At 41.4% G+C, this 17,300-nt stretch overlaps 1 protein-coding gene and 1 non-coding gene across 5 annotated transcripts in view; one reads left to right on the forward strand and one right to left on the reverse strand.

Annotated features, from left to right (window-relative positions):
* Window positions 1-988: 988 nt before the first annotated feature.
* LOC113602133 (U5 spliceosomal RNA) lies at window positions 989-1,105 on the reverse strand. The gene has a single exon (XR_003423496.1). It is a non-coding gene; the product is annotated as a U5 spliceosomal RNA (small nuclear RNA).
* A 12,354-nt stretch (window positions 1,106-13,459) lies between these two features.
* PARP16 (poly(ADP-ribose) polymerase family member 16) overlaps window positions 13,460-17,300 on the forward strand; it is a 30,255-nt gene continuing 26,414 nt past the window's right edge. For 3 of the 4 annotated variants that reach the window (XM_053223869.1, XM_015078698.3, XM_027067542.2), the window contains exon 1: window positions 14,476-14,649. In XM_053223869.1, the coding sequence (XP_053079844.1) occupies window positions 14,476-14,649 (174 nt within the window). Of the gene's footprint in view, window positions 13,600-14,347; window positions 14,650-17,300 lie in introns of those variants that run through there. The other variant, XM_027067540.2, reaches the window with a different exon arrangement.

Raw genomic sequence — 17,300 nt, forward strand, 5'->3', positions numbered from 1 at the left:
GTTCATTTTGAGAGAAAACAGATAGTATGAGCAGGGACACAGAAGGAGAGAGAGAGAGAGAGAGAGAGAGAGAGAGAAAGAGAGAGAGAATCCCAGGCAGGCTCTGCACTGTCAACAACAGAACCTGACCTGTGGGTCAAAGTCACGAAATGCTGAGATCGTGATCTGAGCCAAAACCAAGAGACACTTAACCCTCTGAGCCGCCCCCTTACCGCACCCCTCTACCTGTTCTTATGGATTGATTTTTGGTTCATATTTGTTGTGGCCGGATCCCAGGGGCCACAGCTACAAGTGGCAAGTGTGAGCACAGGAGCAACACCTCACGCTCACCGATCTTGCAGCGGAGAGAGACTCTCCTGTGGAGGTGGACAAAGCCTCTAGAGTCTCAGCTCTTGTCCCCAAATTTACCTACTAAGACTCCTTGCTCATTCTGCTGCAGCCTCTCTACCGGCCACAAAGGGGCGCTGCTTCTCTTTAGTGCTCAGTTCTTGCCACAAGGCCCATCAGCTAAGTCAGGGAGCCCAAACTTTTATGGTTTCTAAAAGAATTTTGAAAATATTCCTCGTGCACATTTTAAAGATCACATGTATAGCTTTCGTAAAGTAACTTACAACAGCATACATTTAAATAGATGCAAAGAAAAAATATTTTGTGCATTGTAAGTAGTGATGCTGTAAACTGTGATGTGACCCTAAAATGTAAGAAGTGTAAGGTAAACACCCAAGAGATTTAATATTTACTCTCTCCTCAAACTTGCTTTTCCCCCTTTCATTGCACCAAGAATTAAGTACAAACATTCCTTATAACTGGAAATGCTCTATTGAATACTAAACTATATTTTAGGACAAAATAAGCACAATAGCTGAAACGCGAAAGTCCCCACTAACTGCTAATGACTCTACACAATAACGACTAAGCAATACTCCTAAGGAGCTCAAAAAGAATACATAACAGTATTTAAAAAACCTTTTCTTTAAACCACACAGGTAGTCCTGTTAGTTACAGAACCTCGAAAAATTGGCCTAAAACTCAGAGTTGTTCCTCTCCACGGAAATCTTTAGTAAAAGGCGAAAGATTTATACGATTTGAAGAGAAACCAGAGTATGCCACACCAGTTTCCTAACTCATTTCCCAAGTAAATGTAACCCCTAGTACGCAAAGGGTAGCTACTTATCACAAGCGTTACTCATTGCAAAAATTTATTCAAGGAATTCTGAAAATAATAGGCTCACACTTAGAAAAGTTGGATAATGAATAAGTTTATTTTACTTGTAAACAATTATACTGTTTGCGGTGTATTATGGGTATGCAAATGAACCTGTGTAATCGCCCTTTAGACTCCGGAAATTTAAGTATTCAAATCGGTGCTCTGGGGCCACTTTTAAGGGGCAAAGCGGAGACTCAGCCTGACGTCTCAATTTCGTCCTGGTCAACTGGAGACATTCTGATTTTGTCTATTCCTAAAATGGAGCTTTGCGTATGATTTGTTTCAAATAAAAGAATTTTCTGATAGCTGCGGAGAGGGGGCAAGCCTTGAGGACAGCAAAGTAATGGTTAATGCAAAATTCAGGGTAGTGTTCACCTGCTGTCGGAAGCGAGGGCTGTGACTGGGGAAAGGCTTATAGAGGGTTTCAAAGGTGTCAGCAATATCCTTTTTGTTAAACTGGGAAGGAAGCATCAAAGTCTCATTTCATTATTTGTTTATGTTCATATATCGTGTAACATCATGTGTCATAGTCATGAACGTTATAAATCTTCCCCTTCAGTGAGACTTACTTTTATGTCTTTCAATATAGTTTTATAATTTTACTATAGAGATTTTGTTAGATTTGCTTTACTCTTTTTTTTTTTTTTTAAAGTTTATTTATTTGTGTTGAGAGAGAGAGGAAAAGCAAAAGTGGTGGAGGGGCGGAGAGAGAGAATCCTAAGCTCAGAGCCTGCAGAGCCCTCTTGGGGCTTGAACTCAGGAACCTGGAGATCATGACCTGAGCCAAAATTGAGAGACCGAGCTTAACGACTGAGCCACCCAGGTGCTCCAAGATTTACTTTACTCCTAATATCTTGTACGTTTTGTGATTAGTATAGATTTTTTAAGTTGCATTTTTTAAAAAATGTTTATTTATTTTTGAGACAGTGAAAGAGTGCATGAGCAGGGGAGGGGCGGGAGGAGGGGCGGGCAGAAGATCTGAAGCAGGCTCCACCTGGACAGCAGAGAGCTTGATGCAGGGCTCAAACTCCCAAACCTGTGAGACCTTGACTTGAGCTGAAGTTGGTTGCTTACTGACTGAGCCACCCAGGCGCCCCTTAAATCGCAATTTATAATTGTTTATTGTTGGTATATAGTAACGCAATTGACTTTTTTTTTTCAACGGGATAGAAGTTTATTGAATACTCCACAAAGGATGGGTGGACAGGACCGCAGAGAAGAGGCTGCGTGCCACAACTGACTTTTACTTATTGCTCTTGCATTCGGTGATCTTAAACTCTTGTTCTAATGATCGTAGATTCTAGTGGATGTTGTATGTAGACAAGTATATCATCTGAAAGTGACAACTTTGTTTTTCCCTCATAAATCTATACATTTTATTATTTCTTGTTCTTGTTTTATTTAATTGGGAACTCTAATAGAGGAGGCACTGAACCGAAGCAATGATAGTGGGTGTCTTTTTCCCATTCAGGTCATGGCTTTCATTGGACCACTATTAAATGCGAACTTTGATGTTAGACAGGTGGGGCTTCATAGGCAAGCAGTCTATACACTTGCTCTTTGCTCATAAAGCCCAGCTCTACAGTTGCCTTCATGAAATTCTTAGTAATTTTGAACAGGGCCTGTATTTTCATTTTGTACTGGGCCTCAAAAGGTTTCTGGTAGAAACTCTTCTAATTAAGCTAGTTCCATTCTATTCCCAGTTTGCTGTGATTTTTTTTTTCTTGTAGTATAGGTTAGTATTGAGATAATCATAACTTTTCTCTTTTAATCTATTAATGTGGAAAATTACATTCACAGATATTCTATGATAAATCATCCCTGCAGTCATAACCTAAACTCGATTTGACACTCATGTATTTTTAAATAGACTTTATTGTTTAGAAAAAATTTAAATTTACAGAAAAGATGGGAAGATATTGCAGAAAGTTCTGCATATCCCACACCCATTTGCCCCATCACTAATATGTTATTATTAGTATGGTCCACTTGTTACAATTAATGATCCTGCATTATATGTCGTTGTCATGTCTTCTTAGGTTCCTCTGGGCTTTAAGTTTCTTGGACTTTCCTTGTTTTGATTACCTTGATATTTTTGAGGCATACAGGTAAGATATTTTGTAGAATGTCCCTCTACTGGGACTGGTCTGATGGTTTTCTCACAATTAGACTGGGGTAATGTGTTTTTGAGAGGAAGACTACATAGATATGTTGCCATTTTCACCACCTCATTTCAAGGGTACATATATCAACATGACTTATCACTATTGATATGGTGATATTAATCACCTCCAAAGAGGAGAGGAAGCTGGAGGTTGAATCAATCACCAATGGCCAATGATTTAATTAATCATGCCTAAGTAATGAAGCCTTCATAAAAATTAAAAAAGGATGAGGTTCAGAGAGCTTTAGGTTGGTGAATACATGGAGATACAGGGAAAGCAGTGTACCCAGAGAGAATACAGAAGCTTTGCAACCCTTCCCATATACCTTGACCTATGTATCTCTTCCATCTGACAGTTACTGAGTCATACGCTTTTATAATAAACAGTGATGTAGTAAGTAAACTGTTTTCCTGAATTCTATGAGTCACTCTAGCAAATGAATTAAATCTGAGGAGGCGGGGTCATGAGAATCTCCAATTTGTAGCTGGTCTGTCAGAGGCACAGATGACAACCTGGATTTGCCATTGCAACAAAGAATTATGAGACAAGCAAAGAAAAAGGGAAAGTATGACCCATACACTGGGGAAAAAAGCAGTCAACAAAAAACTGCCTATGAAAGCAACCAGATGTTGAGTTTAACAGACAAAGCCTTGAAAGTAGCTATTATAAATATGTTTAAGGAAGTAGAGGAAGATATGAGGACAATGTCACATCAAATAGAGAATACCAATAAAGGGATAAAAATTATTTCAAAACAAACAAATGGAGGGGTACCTGGGTGGCTCATCAGTTGCGCATCTGATCTTGATTTTGGCTAAGGTCATGATCCCAGGGTCATGGGATGGAGCCCCATGTTGGGCTGCATGCTGAGTGTGGAGCCTGCTTGAGATTCTCTCTCTCTCTTTCCCCCTCTGCCCCTCTCCCCTACTTGCACTCTCTCTCTCTCTCTCTCTCTTTAAAATGAAAAATAAATTTAACTTAGTTTTAAAATTAAAAATAAATTAAAAATTAAAAATTTTTAAATTAAAAATTAAAATTAAAAAATAAAAATTAATAAAAACAAATGGAAATGCTAGAGTTGAAAAGTATAGAAATTGGAATAAAAAATTCACCACAGGGATTAACAGTAGATGTTAACTAGCAGAAGAAAGAGCTAGCAAACCTGAAAATAGATCAATAGAGATTATGTAATCCAAAGAACATAGAAGAAAACAATGAAGAACAATTACAGAGCCTCAGAGACATGGGGGACACCATTACACACATCAATGTACATGTGATGGGAATACCAGAAGGAGAGAAGAGAGAAAGGAGCAGAAAAAATATTTGAAGACATGATAGCTGAAAACTTCCCAAATAATAGAAAAACAATCATTTACATATACAGGAAGCCCAATGAATCCCATGTAGAATGCATTCAAAGAGATCCACCAATAGACATATCATGGTAAAAATGCCAAAAGCCAGGGTTCCTGGGTGGCTCAGTTGCTTAAGCATCTGACTCTTGATTTTTGCTCAGGTCACAATCTTGCAGTTTGTGAGCTCAAGCCCTGAGCTGGACTCTGTGCTGACAGCATGGAGCCTGCTTGGGATTCTCTCTCCCTCTCCCTAGAGTCTCAGTCTGTCTCTCAATCTCTCTCTCTCTCTCTCTCTCTCTCTCTCTCTCTCAAAATAAATAAATAAACATTTAAAAAAAGATTTAAAAAATGCCAAAAGCCAAAGACAAGGAAGAAATCTTGAAAGCAGCAAGAGAAAAATAAGTCCTCACTTACAACAGAACACAAATAAAATTAACAGCTGACTTCTCATCAGCAGCAATAGAGGCCAGAAGGCAGTAGGATGACATGTTCAAAGTGCTCAAAGAAAAAAGCTGCCAACCAGAATCCTATATCCAACAAAACTATCTTTTAAAAATGAAGGCAGGGGCACCTGGGTGGCTCAGTCGGTTAAGTAGCCAACCTCAGCTCAGGTCATGATCTTATAGTCCATGAGTTCGAGCCCCATTTTGGGTTCTGTGCTGACAGCTCAGAGCCCGGGGCCTGCTTCAGAATCTGTGTCTCCCTCTTTCTTTGCCGCTCCCCTCCTCATGCTCTGTCTCTCTCTCAAAAAAAGAAAAATTAACTAATAAATAAACATTAAAAACGAAGGCAAATTTGCAGATAAACAACAACTGAGAGAATTTGTTGCTAGCAAACCTGCCTTACAAGAAATACTAAAGGAAGTTCATCAGGCTGAAAGTAAGTGACCTCAGATAGTAATGGGAGTCCACACAAGAAGCCAAAAAACACTCGTAATTATAAAAGACAGAATACATGCAGTTTTGTTATCCTTCTTTCCCTTAACTAATTTAAAAGACAATTATGTAAAACAATATGTATATGATGTATTGTTGGGCCTATAAAATGGAAATGTAACATATTTGCCAATAAGAGCACATAGAGTTTGTGAGGGAACGAAGCTGTATTGGACTAAAGAAATGTCTCCATACCACCCAAAGCAATCTACATATTCAATGCAATCCCTATCAAAGTAACACCAGCATTCTTCACAGAGCTAGAACAAATAATCCTAAAATTTGTATGGAACCAGAACAGACCCCAAATAGCCAAAGCAATCTTGAAAAAGAAAACCAAAGCAGGAGGCATCACAATCTCAGACTTCAAGCTATACTACACAGCTGTAATCATCAAGACAGTATGGTACTGGCACAAGAACAGACACTCAGATCAATGGAATAGAATACAGAACCCAGAAATGGACCCACAAACATATGGCCAACTAATCTTTGACAAAGCAGGAAAGAATATCCAGTGGAATAAAGACAGTCTCTTCAGCAAGTGGTGCTGGGAAAACTGGACAGCGACATGCAGAAGAATGAACCTGGACCACTTTCTTACACCGTACACAAAAATAAACTCAAAATGGATGAAAGACCTCAATGTAAAACAGGAAGCCATCAAAATCCTCGAGGAGAAAGCAGGCAAAAACTTCTCTGATCTTGCCCGCAGCAACTTCTTACTCAACACGTCTCTGGAGGTAAGGGAAACAAAAGCAAAAATGAACTACTGGGACCTCATCAAAATAAAAAGCTTCTGCACAGCGAAGGAAACAATCAGCAAAACTAAAAGGCAGCTGACAGAATGGGAGAAGATATTTGCAAACGACATATCAGATAAAGGGTTAGTATCCAAAATCTATAAAGAACTTATCAAACTCAACACCCAAAAAACAAATAATCCAGTGAAGAAATGGGCAAAAGACATGAATAGACACTTCTCCAAGGAAGACATCCAGATGGCCAACCGGCACATGGAAAAATGCTCAACATCACTCATCATCAGGGAAATACAAATCAAAAACACAATGAGATACTACCTTACACCTGTCAGAATGGCTAACATTAACAACTCAGGCAACAACAGATGTTGGCGAGGATGCAGAGAAAAAGGATCTCTTTTGTATTGTTGGTGGGAATGCAAGCTGGTGCAGTCACTCTGGAAAACAATATGGAGGTTCCTCAAAAAACTAAACATAGAACTACCCTATGACCCAGCAATTGCACTAGTCGGCATTTATCCACAGGATACAGGTGTGCTGTTTCGAAGGGACACATACACCCCCATGTTTATAGCAGCACTGTCAACAATAGCCAAAGTATGGAAAGAGCCCAAATGTCCATCGATGGATGAATGGATAAAGCAGATGTGGTATATATATACAATGGAGTATTACTCGGCAATCAAAAAGAATGAAACCTTGCCATTTGCAACTACATGGATGGAACTAGAGGGTATTGTGCTAAGTGAAATTAGTCAGAGAAAGACAAAAATCATATGACTTCACTCATATGAGGACTTTAAGAGACAAAACAGATGAACATAAGGGAAGGGAAACAAAAATAATATAAAAACAGGGAGGGGGACAAAACAGAAGAGACTCATAAATATGTAGAACAAACTGAGGGTTACTGGAGGGGTTGTGGAAGGGGGGATGGGCTAAATGGGTAAGGGGCATTAAGGAATCTACTCCTGAAATCATTGTTTCACTATATGCTAACTAATTTGGATGTAAGTTTTAAAAAATAAAAAATAAAATTAAAAAAAAGAAGAAGAAATGTCTCCAAATGGTGACTCAAATCCAGAAGAATATATAAATACAACCAGAAATGATAAATAAGAGTGTTAATATAACAAAAGTGATAAATATATACTTACTCTCTTTTCTTCTCTCATCCTCTTTAAAAAGACATAAAATTATATAGAGTAAAAATAACAATATTTTGTTTGGCTTGTAATATTTATAGATGTGACCTAACAATAAGACTACAAAAAAGGGTAAGGAAAGAGAGCTATAAGAGAGACATTTCTATATATTGCAGAAATTAGTAAAAATATGAAGTTGATTCTGATAAGTTAAGGTGTGTATGGTAAGCTCTAGAGAAATCACTAGGCAAATTACTTTAAAAAATCATTAAAAAAATCACTAGAGGGGGTGCCTGGGTGGCTTGGTCGGTTAAACGTCCGACTTTGGCTCAGGTCATGATCTCACGGTCCATGAGTTCGAGCCCTGCGTCGGGCTCTGTGCTGACAGCTCAGAGCCTGGAGCCTGTTTCAGATTCTGTCTCCCTCTCTCTCTGCTCCTCCCCTGTTCATGCTCTGTCTCTCTCTGTCTCAAAAATAAATAAACGCTAAAAAAAAATCAGTAGAGGATTTAAAATGCTAAATCATAAAATATTCATTTAATACAAAACAAGTCAGTAAAAGTATGAATAGAGGAACATAAAAGATCTGAGACATATAGAAAACCAAAAGTATAGTATATGTTTAAGTATATCAATGAAAACATTAAATGTGAATGTATTAAAGAATTCAACCAAAAGGCAGAGATTGTCAGACTTGATTTAGAACAAACAAACAAAGAAACAAACAAGATCCATCTATATGCTGTCTACAGGAGACACACTAAATTCAAAGATACAAGTAGATTGGATATTAAAGGCTGGAAAAAGATATATCATTCAAACAGCAAACAAAAGAAAGCTGGAATGCTTATCCTAATATCAGACAAAATAGAGTTTAAAACAAAAAATGTTACTAGAGATAAAGAGAGACATTTTATAATTTTAAAGAAGCTGATCCATCAGGAAGATATAACAATTATGAACATATAGCACCCACCAATAAGAGAGCACCAAAATACATGTAGCAAAATTTAACAAAAATTAATGGACAATTCCACAATAATAGAGACCTAAATATTCCACTTTCAATATTAGATAGGACAACTAGACACACAATCAATAAGAAAATATAAGATTTGAAAATATTATAAACCACTGAGACCTCATAGACATCTATGGAACACTTGACCCAACAACAGCAGAATATACATTTTTTTTCTCAGGTGCTCATGGAACATTCTCCAGGATAGGCATATGGTAGGCCATAAGACAAAGCTCAATAACTTAAAAGGATAGAACTAATGCAAAATACGTTCTCTGACCACAATGAAATGAAATGTTCTCTGACCACAAAAAAAGAAATTTGAGAAACTCAAAAACAGTCTAATTAAATGACACACTCCTATATAACAAATGTGTCGAAAAAGAAATCAAAAGAGAAATTATAAAACACTTGAGATTAATGAAAATGAAGACACAACATATAAAAACTCATGGGATGCAGCTGTAGTGCTGTGCTTAGAGGAAATTTTATAAATTCATAACTTACAAATTTTCTCAAAGAGTGCTTAGAGGAAAATTTATAGGTGTAAATGCTTACATTAAGAAAGAAGAAAGTTCTCAAAACAATAAACTAAACTTTCACCTTAACACATTCAAAAAAGAAGAGTAAACTAAACTGAAACAAGCAGAGTGAAGGAAATAAGATTGGAGCAGAACTTAATGAAATACAGACTATCAAATAATAGAGCAAACAATGAAACCAAAAGCTGGTTGGCTGATAACACCAACAAAAGTAATAAACCTTAGTGCTTCTGGGTGGCTCAGTTAGTTAAGCATCTGACTCTTGATTTTGGCTCAGGTCATGATCTCAGGGTCATGAGGGGCTCTCTCTCTCTGCCCCTCCCCTGTTCTCTCTCTCTCTCTGTCAAAAAAAAAAAAAAAAAGTGACAAACCTCTAGCTAGATTGAGTAAGAAAAAAGAAGACTCAAATATTTAAAATCAGGGGCACCTGGGTGGCTCAGTGGGTTGAGCGCCCCACTTCAGTCATGATCTTGTCATGATCTCTCCGTTTGTGGCTTGGGGCCCCACATCGGGCTTGCTGCTGTCAGCCTGCCAGTGTAGAGTCCGCTTTGGATCCTCTGTCCCACTCTCTCTGCCCCTCCCCCAATTGCGCTCTCCCAAAAATAAATATATAAATAAAATCAAATCAGGGGCATCTGGGGGCTGCTGGGTGCAGTCAGTTAAGCGTCCTACTCTTGTTATTGGCTCAGGTCATGATCTCACGGTTTGTGGTTTGTGAGTTCAAGCCTTATATCAGGCCCTGTGCTGATGGTGCAGAGCCTGCTTGGGATTCTGTCTCTCCTTGTCTTAGTCCCTCCCCTGGTTGTGCACACATGCGCATGCTCTCTCTCGCTCTCTCTCTCAACAAAAATAAATAAACATTGAAAAAAAAATTTAAGAGTAGGTCAAATGAGAGACACTATGATTCTGTAGACAGATGCTAAAAAAGATTTAAAACAATTTTTTAATGAAAAAAAAATCAGGGGCACCTGGCTGGCTCAGTTGGTGGAGCATGTGACTTGATCTTGGGGTCATAAGTTTGAGCCCCATGTTGGGTGTAGTGATTACTTTAAAAAAATCTAAAATCAGTAATGAATGAAAGGACATTACTACTTACCTTGCAGAAATAAAAACAATTATAAAGAAATACTATAAGCAATTGTATTCCAATAAATTAGAAAACTTAGGTGAAATAGATAAATTATTAAAGACTATCAAAACTGATACAAGAAGAACAGATGTTTTGAATAGGCTGATCACAAGTGAAGAGATTGAATTGGTAAAAACAAAACAAAACAAGGACACCTGGGTGGGTTAATCAGTTAAGCGTCTGACCCTTGGTTTCATCTCAGGTCTGATCTCACAGTTTGTGGGTTCCAGCCCTGCGTCAGGATTCTCTCTATGCCTCTCTCTCTCTCTCTCTCTCTCTCAAAGTAAATAAATAAACGTTCAAAAACAAAACAAAACAAAAAAACTACCTACAAAAAAAAGCCCAGGCTCATCTGGCTTTACTGCTGAATTCTACCAAACATTTATTAATTAACAAGAATTAATACCAATTCTTCACCATCTTCCAAAAAATAGGAGTGACTACTTCCCAACTCATTCTATGAGGCCAGATTTATCTTGGTATCAAAACCAGAGACATCACAAGAAAACTACAGACCAATATTTTTATGAATATGGATGCAAGAGTCCTCAATAAAATACTAGCAAACCAAATCCAGCAACATATCAAAAGAATCATATACCATAAGTATGTGGGATTTAACCCCACAAATGCAAGGTTGGTTCAACCATCTGAAAATCACTGTAATACACTGTATCAATAGAATAAAAAACAAACATCACATGATCATCCCAGTAGAGGTGGAAAAAGTACCTGACAAAATTCAGCACTCTTACAGTGAGAAAAACACTCAACAACCTAGGAATAGAACTTCCTCAACCTGGCAAAGGACAGGTCTGAAAAACTCACAGCTAACATCATACTAAAAAAAAAAAAAAGCATGTATGCTTTTCTGGTAAGATCAAGAACAAGACAAGATATATGCTGTCACTACTTCCATTCAACACTGTACTGGAAGTTCTAGTCAGGGCAAGATAAATAAATAAAAAGTATCTGCATTGGAAAGAAAGAAGGAAAATTATCTCTATTCACAGATGACATGATCTTATATATAGATAACTTTAAAATGTACCAAAAAAACCTGTTAGAACTGGTGAACACATTCACTAAATTTGGAGGATACAGGATTGATATACAAAAAGCAATTATATTTCTATACACTGGTAATGAACAATCTAAAAATGAAATCAAGAGGGGCGCCTGGCTGGCTCAGTTGGTAGAGCATGCTACTCTTAATCTTAGGCTGATGAGTTTAAGTCCCATGTTGGGCATGGAGTCTACTTAAAAAAAAAATGAAATTAAGAAATGATTCCATTCACAATGGCGTGAAAAAGAATTAAATATGTAGGAATAAATTTAATTGAATTAAAGACTTCTAAGTTTTTTTTTTAATTTTTTTAAATGTTTTTATTTATTTTTGAGACAGAGAGAAACAGAGCATGAGCAGGGTAGGGGTAGAGAGAGAGGGAGACACAGAATCAGAAGCAGGCTCCAGGTTCTGAGCTGTCAGCACAGAGCCCGACGCGGGGCTCAAACTCACAGACTGTGAGATCATGACCTGAGCTGAAGTCGGACGCCCAACCGACTGAGCCACCCAGGTACCCCAAGACTTCTAAGTTTTTAAAAATATTTTATTTATTTTGAGAGCAAGAAAGACAGAGCACAAGCAGGGTAGGGGTAGAGAGAGAGGGAGACACAGAATCTGAAGTAGGTTCCAGGCTCTGAGCTGTCGGCACAGAGCCAGATGCAGGGCTGGAGCCCATGAAATATGAGATCATGACCTGAGCTGACGTCGGACGCTTAACTGACTGAGCCACCCAGGCACCCCAAGAAGCACAAGACTTCTATTCACAAAACTACAAAACATTGCTGAAAAAAATTTTTTTAAAGATCTAGATAAATGGAAAAACACCCCTAAGTACATAGGGTTTCCTTTGAATGTGATGAAAATGTTTTAAATTGATTGTAGTGATGGTTATACATATCTGTGACTATATTAAAAACTATTGAGTTTTACACTTTAAATGGGTGAATTGTGTGGGCTGTAGATTATATTAAAGTAAAGCTTTTTTTAAAAAAAATATGAAAAGGAAATAAACAGGGGTGCCTGGCTGGGTCAGTTGGAAGAACATGGGACTCTTGATCTCAGGGTCCTGAGTTTGAGCCCCATATTGGGGTAGAGATCACTAAAAATAAATCAACTTTAAAAAAAAAAAAGGAAGCAAACATAATGGCATGGAACTAGATAGATCAACTTGCTCTGTAGAATGCCCAGACCCTGAGAATTGCATCTTCAGAGGGTTTCCCAAACCCTGTTGCGATGTGGGTGTTTTACTATGATTTTCATTTCATGTGAGAAAACATATCCAGAAAGCACATTTCATGTTTTTATTCAACAAACAATCCTTGAGGCCAAGGAGTTGGCCTTGTCTAAGGGGTCACAGTGAAGAAGAGGCGGAATGAAGGAGGGTTCCCAGGTCTCCTGCCCCACTGCTACCAGCTCTGCCTTTCTGGGCCTGAGCTTCAGCAGCCATGTTAATTCCTGGGTCCCATAAGGTCCTGGGGGTACTAGGGGTCTTGTCTGAGGACATAAGGGTCTAAAACACTTTTCCATGTGTCTGGACCAGTCCAGTCTTCGCAGCAACCAGAGGTTTGATATGGACTCCTGGGAGCAGCCAGCGCTCATTGCCTGACCTGGGAAGCTATGTGGTGTCTGGGAGTCCGGTATTGTTCTTCCTCCCGAAGTCATAGATACAGTGCAAAGTCATGGACCACCTCTTCCCTGAACCCAGAGTCCTGCTCATCCTGGACAGGGAAGGAGGGGAAGCGCTTCTCTCAGAGGATGCTGGTGTATGGGAGTTGGGGGCATGGTACCGAGACCGGCTTCGTGGTCTAGGAATTAGCAATTACTTGTGCTTAGATTTCCACGTGACCATGAGGCCAAACTGGGGTTTTCTCTATTGGGGTTGTGAATCGGGAATCTAGTCCCTTCCTTCCTGCAGTTAGGTCAATTTCCCCTCTGGCTTCCCCCATTACTTTCTTTGCCAGGCTGTCTTTCTGACAAGACCCCAAAGGAAAATCTTGCCACACCTCATGGGAGAGGCCAGAGACAAGCAATGCAGTGAATTCTGGAGGCTGAAAAGCCGAGGAAAGGTCTTTTGGTTTTCAGACTTGGATGTGAATTCCAGATTCACCCCCATCTGGCTGTGGGTAAGCAGTGCAGCACTTTAAGACGTAGTAGCTCTGGGTGTTAAATGGCGCTGCCAGTTTTGGAGGGAAACGATTCAGGAGGCCTAGGTCGTTAGCAATTCCCCAGGCGAGACAAACAGGCTCAGTCCACGAAGCTTGAACAAAGGTAAATCCAAGGGCGGGTCAAAGGGCGCCCGGGCTAGTCCCCACCAAGGGCTTCTGTGAAGATAGCACGCAGGGGCGTAGGCGACTCCACCAGGGCCGCACACCTTGCGCCTGGGGACCCTTAGGGTCTCGCGGGGCGACACACCCGGCACCCGCGAGGAGGAGGGCGCGGGAAGGGGCGGGCCTTCGGCTGGGCTGGGAGGAGCGCGGAGCAGCGTGGGGAGCGTGGCAGCTAGGGGTTGTAGGCCGGGGCGCGCAGCCCGGGGTCCGACCCGGAGTCCAACCCGCAGGCAGGGCACCACGAGCGGACGTGCACGGCAGGCGGAACGCAGGCGGCGCCGGGGGCAGCCGGGCGAGCGCCGGAGCTTCGGAGGCGCCGGACTGGAGGCGGAACAGGAAGGCACGGGCGGCACCGCAGCTTCGCCCGGAGCGGAGGGGGGGGGGTCTTCCTCGGCTTCCCCCTGGGGGTGTCCCCCCTACCCCCGCCCCAGGCTCCTGCAGAGGACACGTGTCAGCACGTTCCCGCCGTTGTCGTCTCATCCCATGTCATAGCCCCTCCCCCAGGCCTGGGACACCCCCCTCCGGGCCCCATTATCCCCAGGCCCAACCCCCTAGGCTGACCTGCGGGCCCAGCCGGTCCCTCTACTCGACTGGCGGGTCTCCTCGGGCAGCGAGCATCCCGGCCCGGCCCCCCGCCGAAGACACTCGTCAGCACGTTCTTACCCCGGTCATCTCTTCCCTCGGCCTAGCTCCACCCCGGGCCTGGGAACCCTGGTCTCCTCTGGCTCATTGTCCCTGGGCCCAGCTCCGCGCTGACCGCAGGCTCGGCCCTAGCCCGTGACCCGCGCGTCTCCCCCGGCAACGCGCCGCCACCCGGATGCAGCCAGCAGGCTGGGCGGCCGTCAGGGAGGCGGTGGGCCGCGACATGCTGGCCGCTGACCTCCGTTGCAGCCTCTTCGCCTCGGCGCTGCAGAGCTACAAGCGCGACTCAGTGCTGCGGCCCTTCCCTACGTCCTATGCCCGCCACGACTGCAAGGACTTTGAGGCCCTGGTGAGTGTGCTTCCCTCCACCCCTTCCCGTGCTGTCCTCTGCCTCCCAGGCCACGTGGCTTGGGGACCCGTATTAGTAAACATACCAGCCCCCAGACTTAACGTTCCTAGCCAGGCCTTAGGGAAGGTTTCCATGAACTCAGAATACTCACCCATACCCTAATATCAACACACTTGGTGTCTGCCTTGTTCATGACAAGTGACTCCCAGGAGTGAAGTGAAGAATTCAGTAGTTGCATAGGCCTCCACAAAATTTCCTAGCATGGCCAACAGTAGGGTGTTGATCTGAATCAGATGGTTCTGCTAAATCAGAACTTATCCATCCCTTTGCCAATAATCAGATACCAAACATCACTAAAGATACCCAGACTTCAAATGAGGTTATATATGGGCAGTACTTTTATAAACTGTAACATACAGTACACATGTAAGCTGTTATTCTCCTATGAATCATAAGGCACTTAATTTCTTACAAAGTTCACTTAAAGGTCAGCATTCCAGATATCAGTTGTCTTTGTAATTCAAATATTTGGAATTACCTAGAAAAATATAATTTACCAAAATTGATTCTATAAGAAAGAGAAAATCAAAATAACCTATAATCATTAAAGACATTGAATTAGTAAAGATTTTCCCTTAAAGAAAACTCCAGGCCTAGCTGGTTTCCTTGGTGCATTCTACCAAGCAATGAGGGACTGTTTCCAGTTTAACTTTGTGTAAAATTCTTCCAGAGTATTGAAAAAGAAGCTAGTATAACCTTGATTTAAATCTGATAAATACAAGAAAAGAAAATTATAGGCCAATGTCACTCAGGAGTATAAATGTAGAAATCCTCTATAAAGTATTATGATCCTGAATCTAGCAGTGTATAAAAAGAATTCTTCATTAACAGAGTGGATTTCTCCCAGAAATCAAAATTAGTTAAACATTAAAAAGAAATCAATGGGGGTGCCTCAGTGGCTCAGTTGGTTAAGCATCTGACTTCTGCTCAGGTCATGATCTCACGGTTTGTCAGCTTGAGCCCTGCATCAGGCTCTCTGCTGTCAGTAGAGCCAACTTCAGATCCTCTGTCCCCCTTGCCCCCTGCCCCTCTCCCACTCTCACACACTCAAAAATAAACAAACTTTTAAAAAGTCAATGAATGTTATGAACTATGATAAAGATTAAGGGAGATGTTTAGAATCAACAGATGTTTAGAATTTTCTCTGATGAGGTGGTCAGGGTTGGGTTCCCTCTTTGCTATCACTCCCAGGAGGTCTAGGGACAAAGACCCAGCCTCTTGTCCATTGCAGCCCAGGCTGGGGATGTGTTAAGGATACCACAGTGCACAGGTATTTCAGAGTACAGGGAGCAGGAGTTTGGAGAAAGATAAGCCAACTGACTTCCCCCATGGTTTATTCTGAAAATTCAGATATTCAATTTTGTGAGTTTCTGATACCAGAGCCTTGATTCCTTCGCTTTGGTCAGTAGATGATATGCCTTCTGTGGGCCAGGTGCTAAGGATGCAGAATTAAAGACTCAAGGAGAGGTTAACAAGGTGTTCAGCTGTACTGTGGGGTAAGCTCTATATATATAATATGGGAGTCCAGAGCCAGAATCCCAGTCCTTGATAGTGGACTGGAGTCAGGCAGCATTAAGTAGAGGCAGTGGCTGATGGCATGATGAGTACCCTAGGGACATGGAGGATTTGAAGGAGCAGAGAAGAGGAAAGGGGTATTCTAGAAGGAGTATCAGGATGGGCAGAAAGCCAGGTGCTCATCGAGAAGGACAAGTCTGTACTTTAGTGTGGTTCTCGTGGGGGAACACAAAGAGATGAGGTAGACTGGAGTAAAGAGGACTGAGCATGTCTTACCAAGATGTGTTGATTTTATTCTTGGACAGGGGAGGGTATTGGTGAGATCCAGGATGCATTTCTGAAAGACCCCTGGGGTGGCAGGGTGAAAGGAGGATCTGTTCAGGATGGGTAGACAGAGGAGGAGAGATTGGGGTCAGAGGAACCAAACTCACTAGAGATGGTGCCTCACAATGCACCTTGTTAATTTTTGCCAAGAAACATCCAAGTGGACTAGAATGTTCAGTGTGCTCTTTTCCTGTCTTCTTGGCAAAAAGAATAAGGTTTGTTTGATGAATATGGGATGAATGCAAAGGGAGCTTTGTAATTGTTTGGATTTCTTCACACTCTATAAAAATTTGTTTATTTAAAGAGTATTCGTTTATTTATGTTTTTTTAAAGTTTTTTTCATGTTTATTTATTTTTGAGAGAGTGAAAGAGAGAGACAGAGTGCAAGCAGGGGAGGGGCAGAGAAAGAGGGAGACACAGAATCCGAAGCAGGCTCCAGGCTCTGAGCTGTCAGCACAGAGCCCCATGCGCAGCTTGAACTCGTGGACTTGAGATCATGACCTGAGCCGAAGTTGGACTCTTAACCAACTGAGCTACCCAGGTGCCCCTACTTATGTGATTTCTACACCCACTGTGGGATTCAAACTCATGGCCCTGAGATCAAGAGTTGTACTCTTTGAGCCAGCCAGGGGCCCATAAAATTTAATTTTGCAAATAGTGGTTGGATATATTTTTGTTATAAAAAATACAAATGATACCAATAAAGGAAAAGTGCCCCTGATAGAGCCCACCCGATTTCACATCCCTCCCCA

The sequence above is a fragment of the Acinonyx jubatus genome, chromosome B3 (assembly GCF_027475565.1).
Source record: "Acinonyx jubatus isolate Ajub_Pintada_27869175 chromosome B3, VMU_Ajub_asm_v1.0, whole genome shotgun sequence".
In the NCBI taxonomy this organism is placed as follows: domain Eukaryota; kingdom Metazoa; phylum Chordata; class Mammalia; order Carnivora; family Felidae; genus Acinonyx; species Acinonyx jubatus.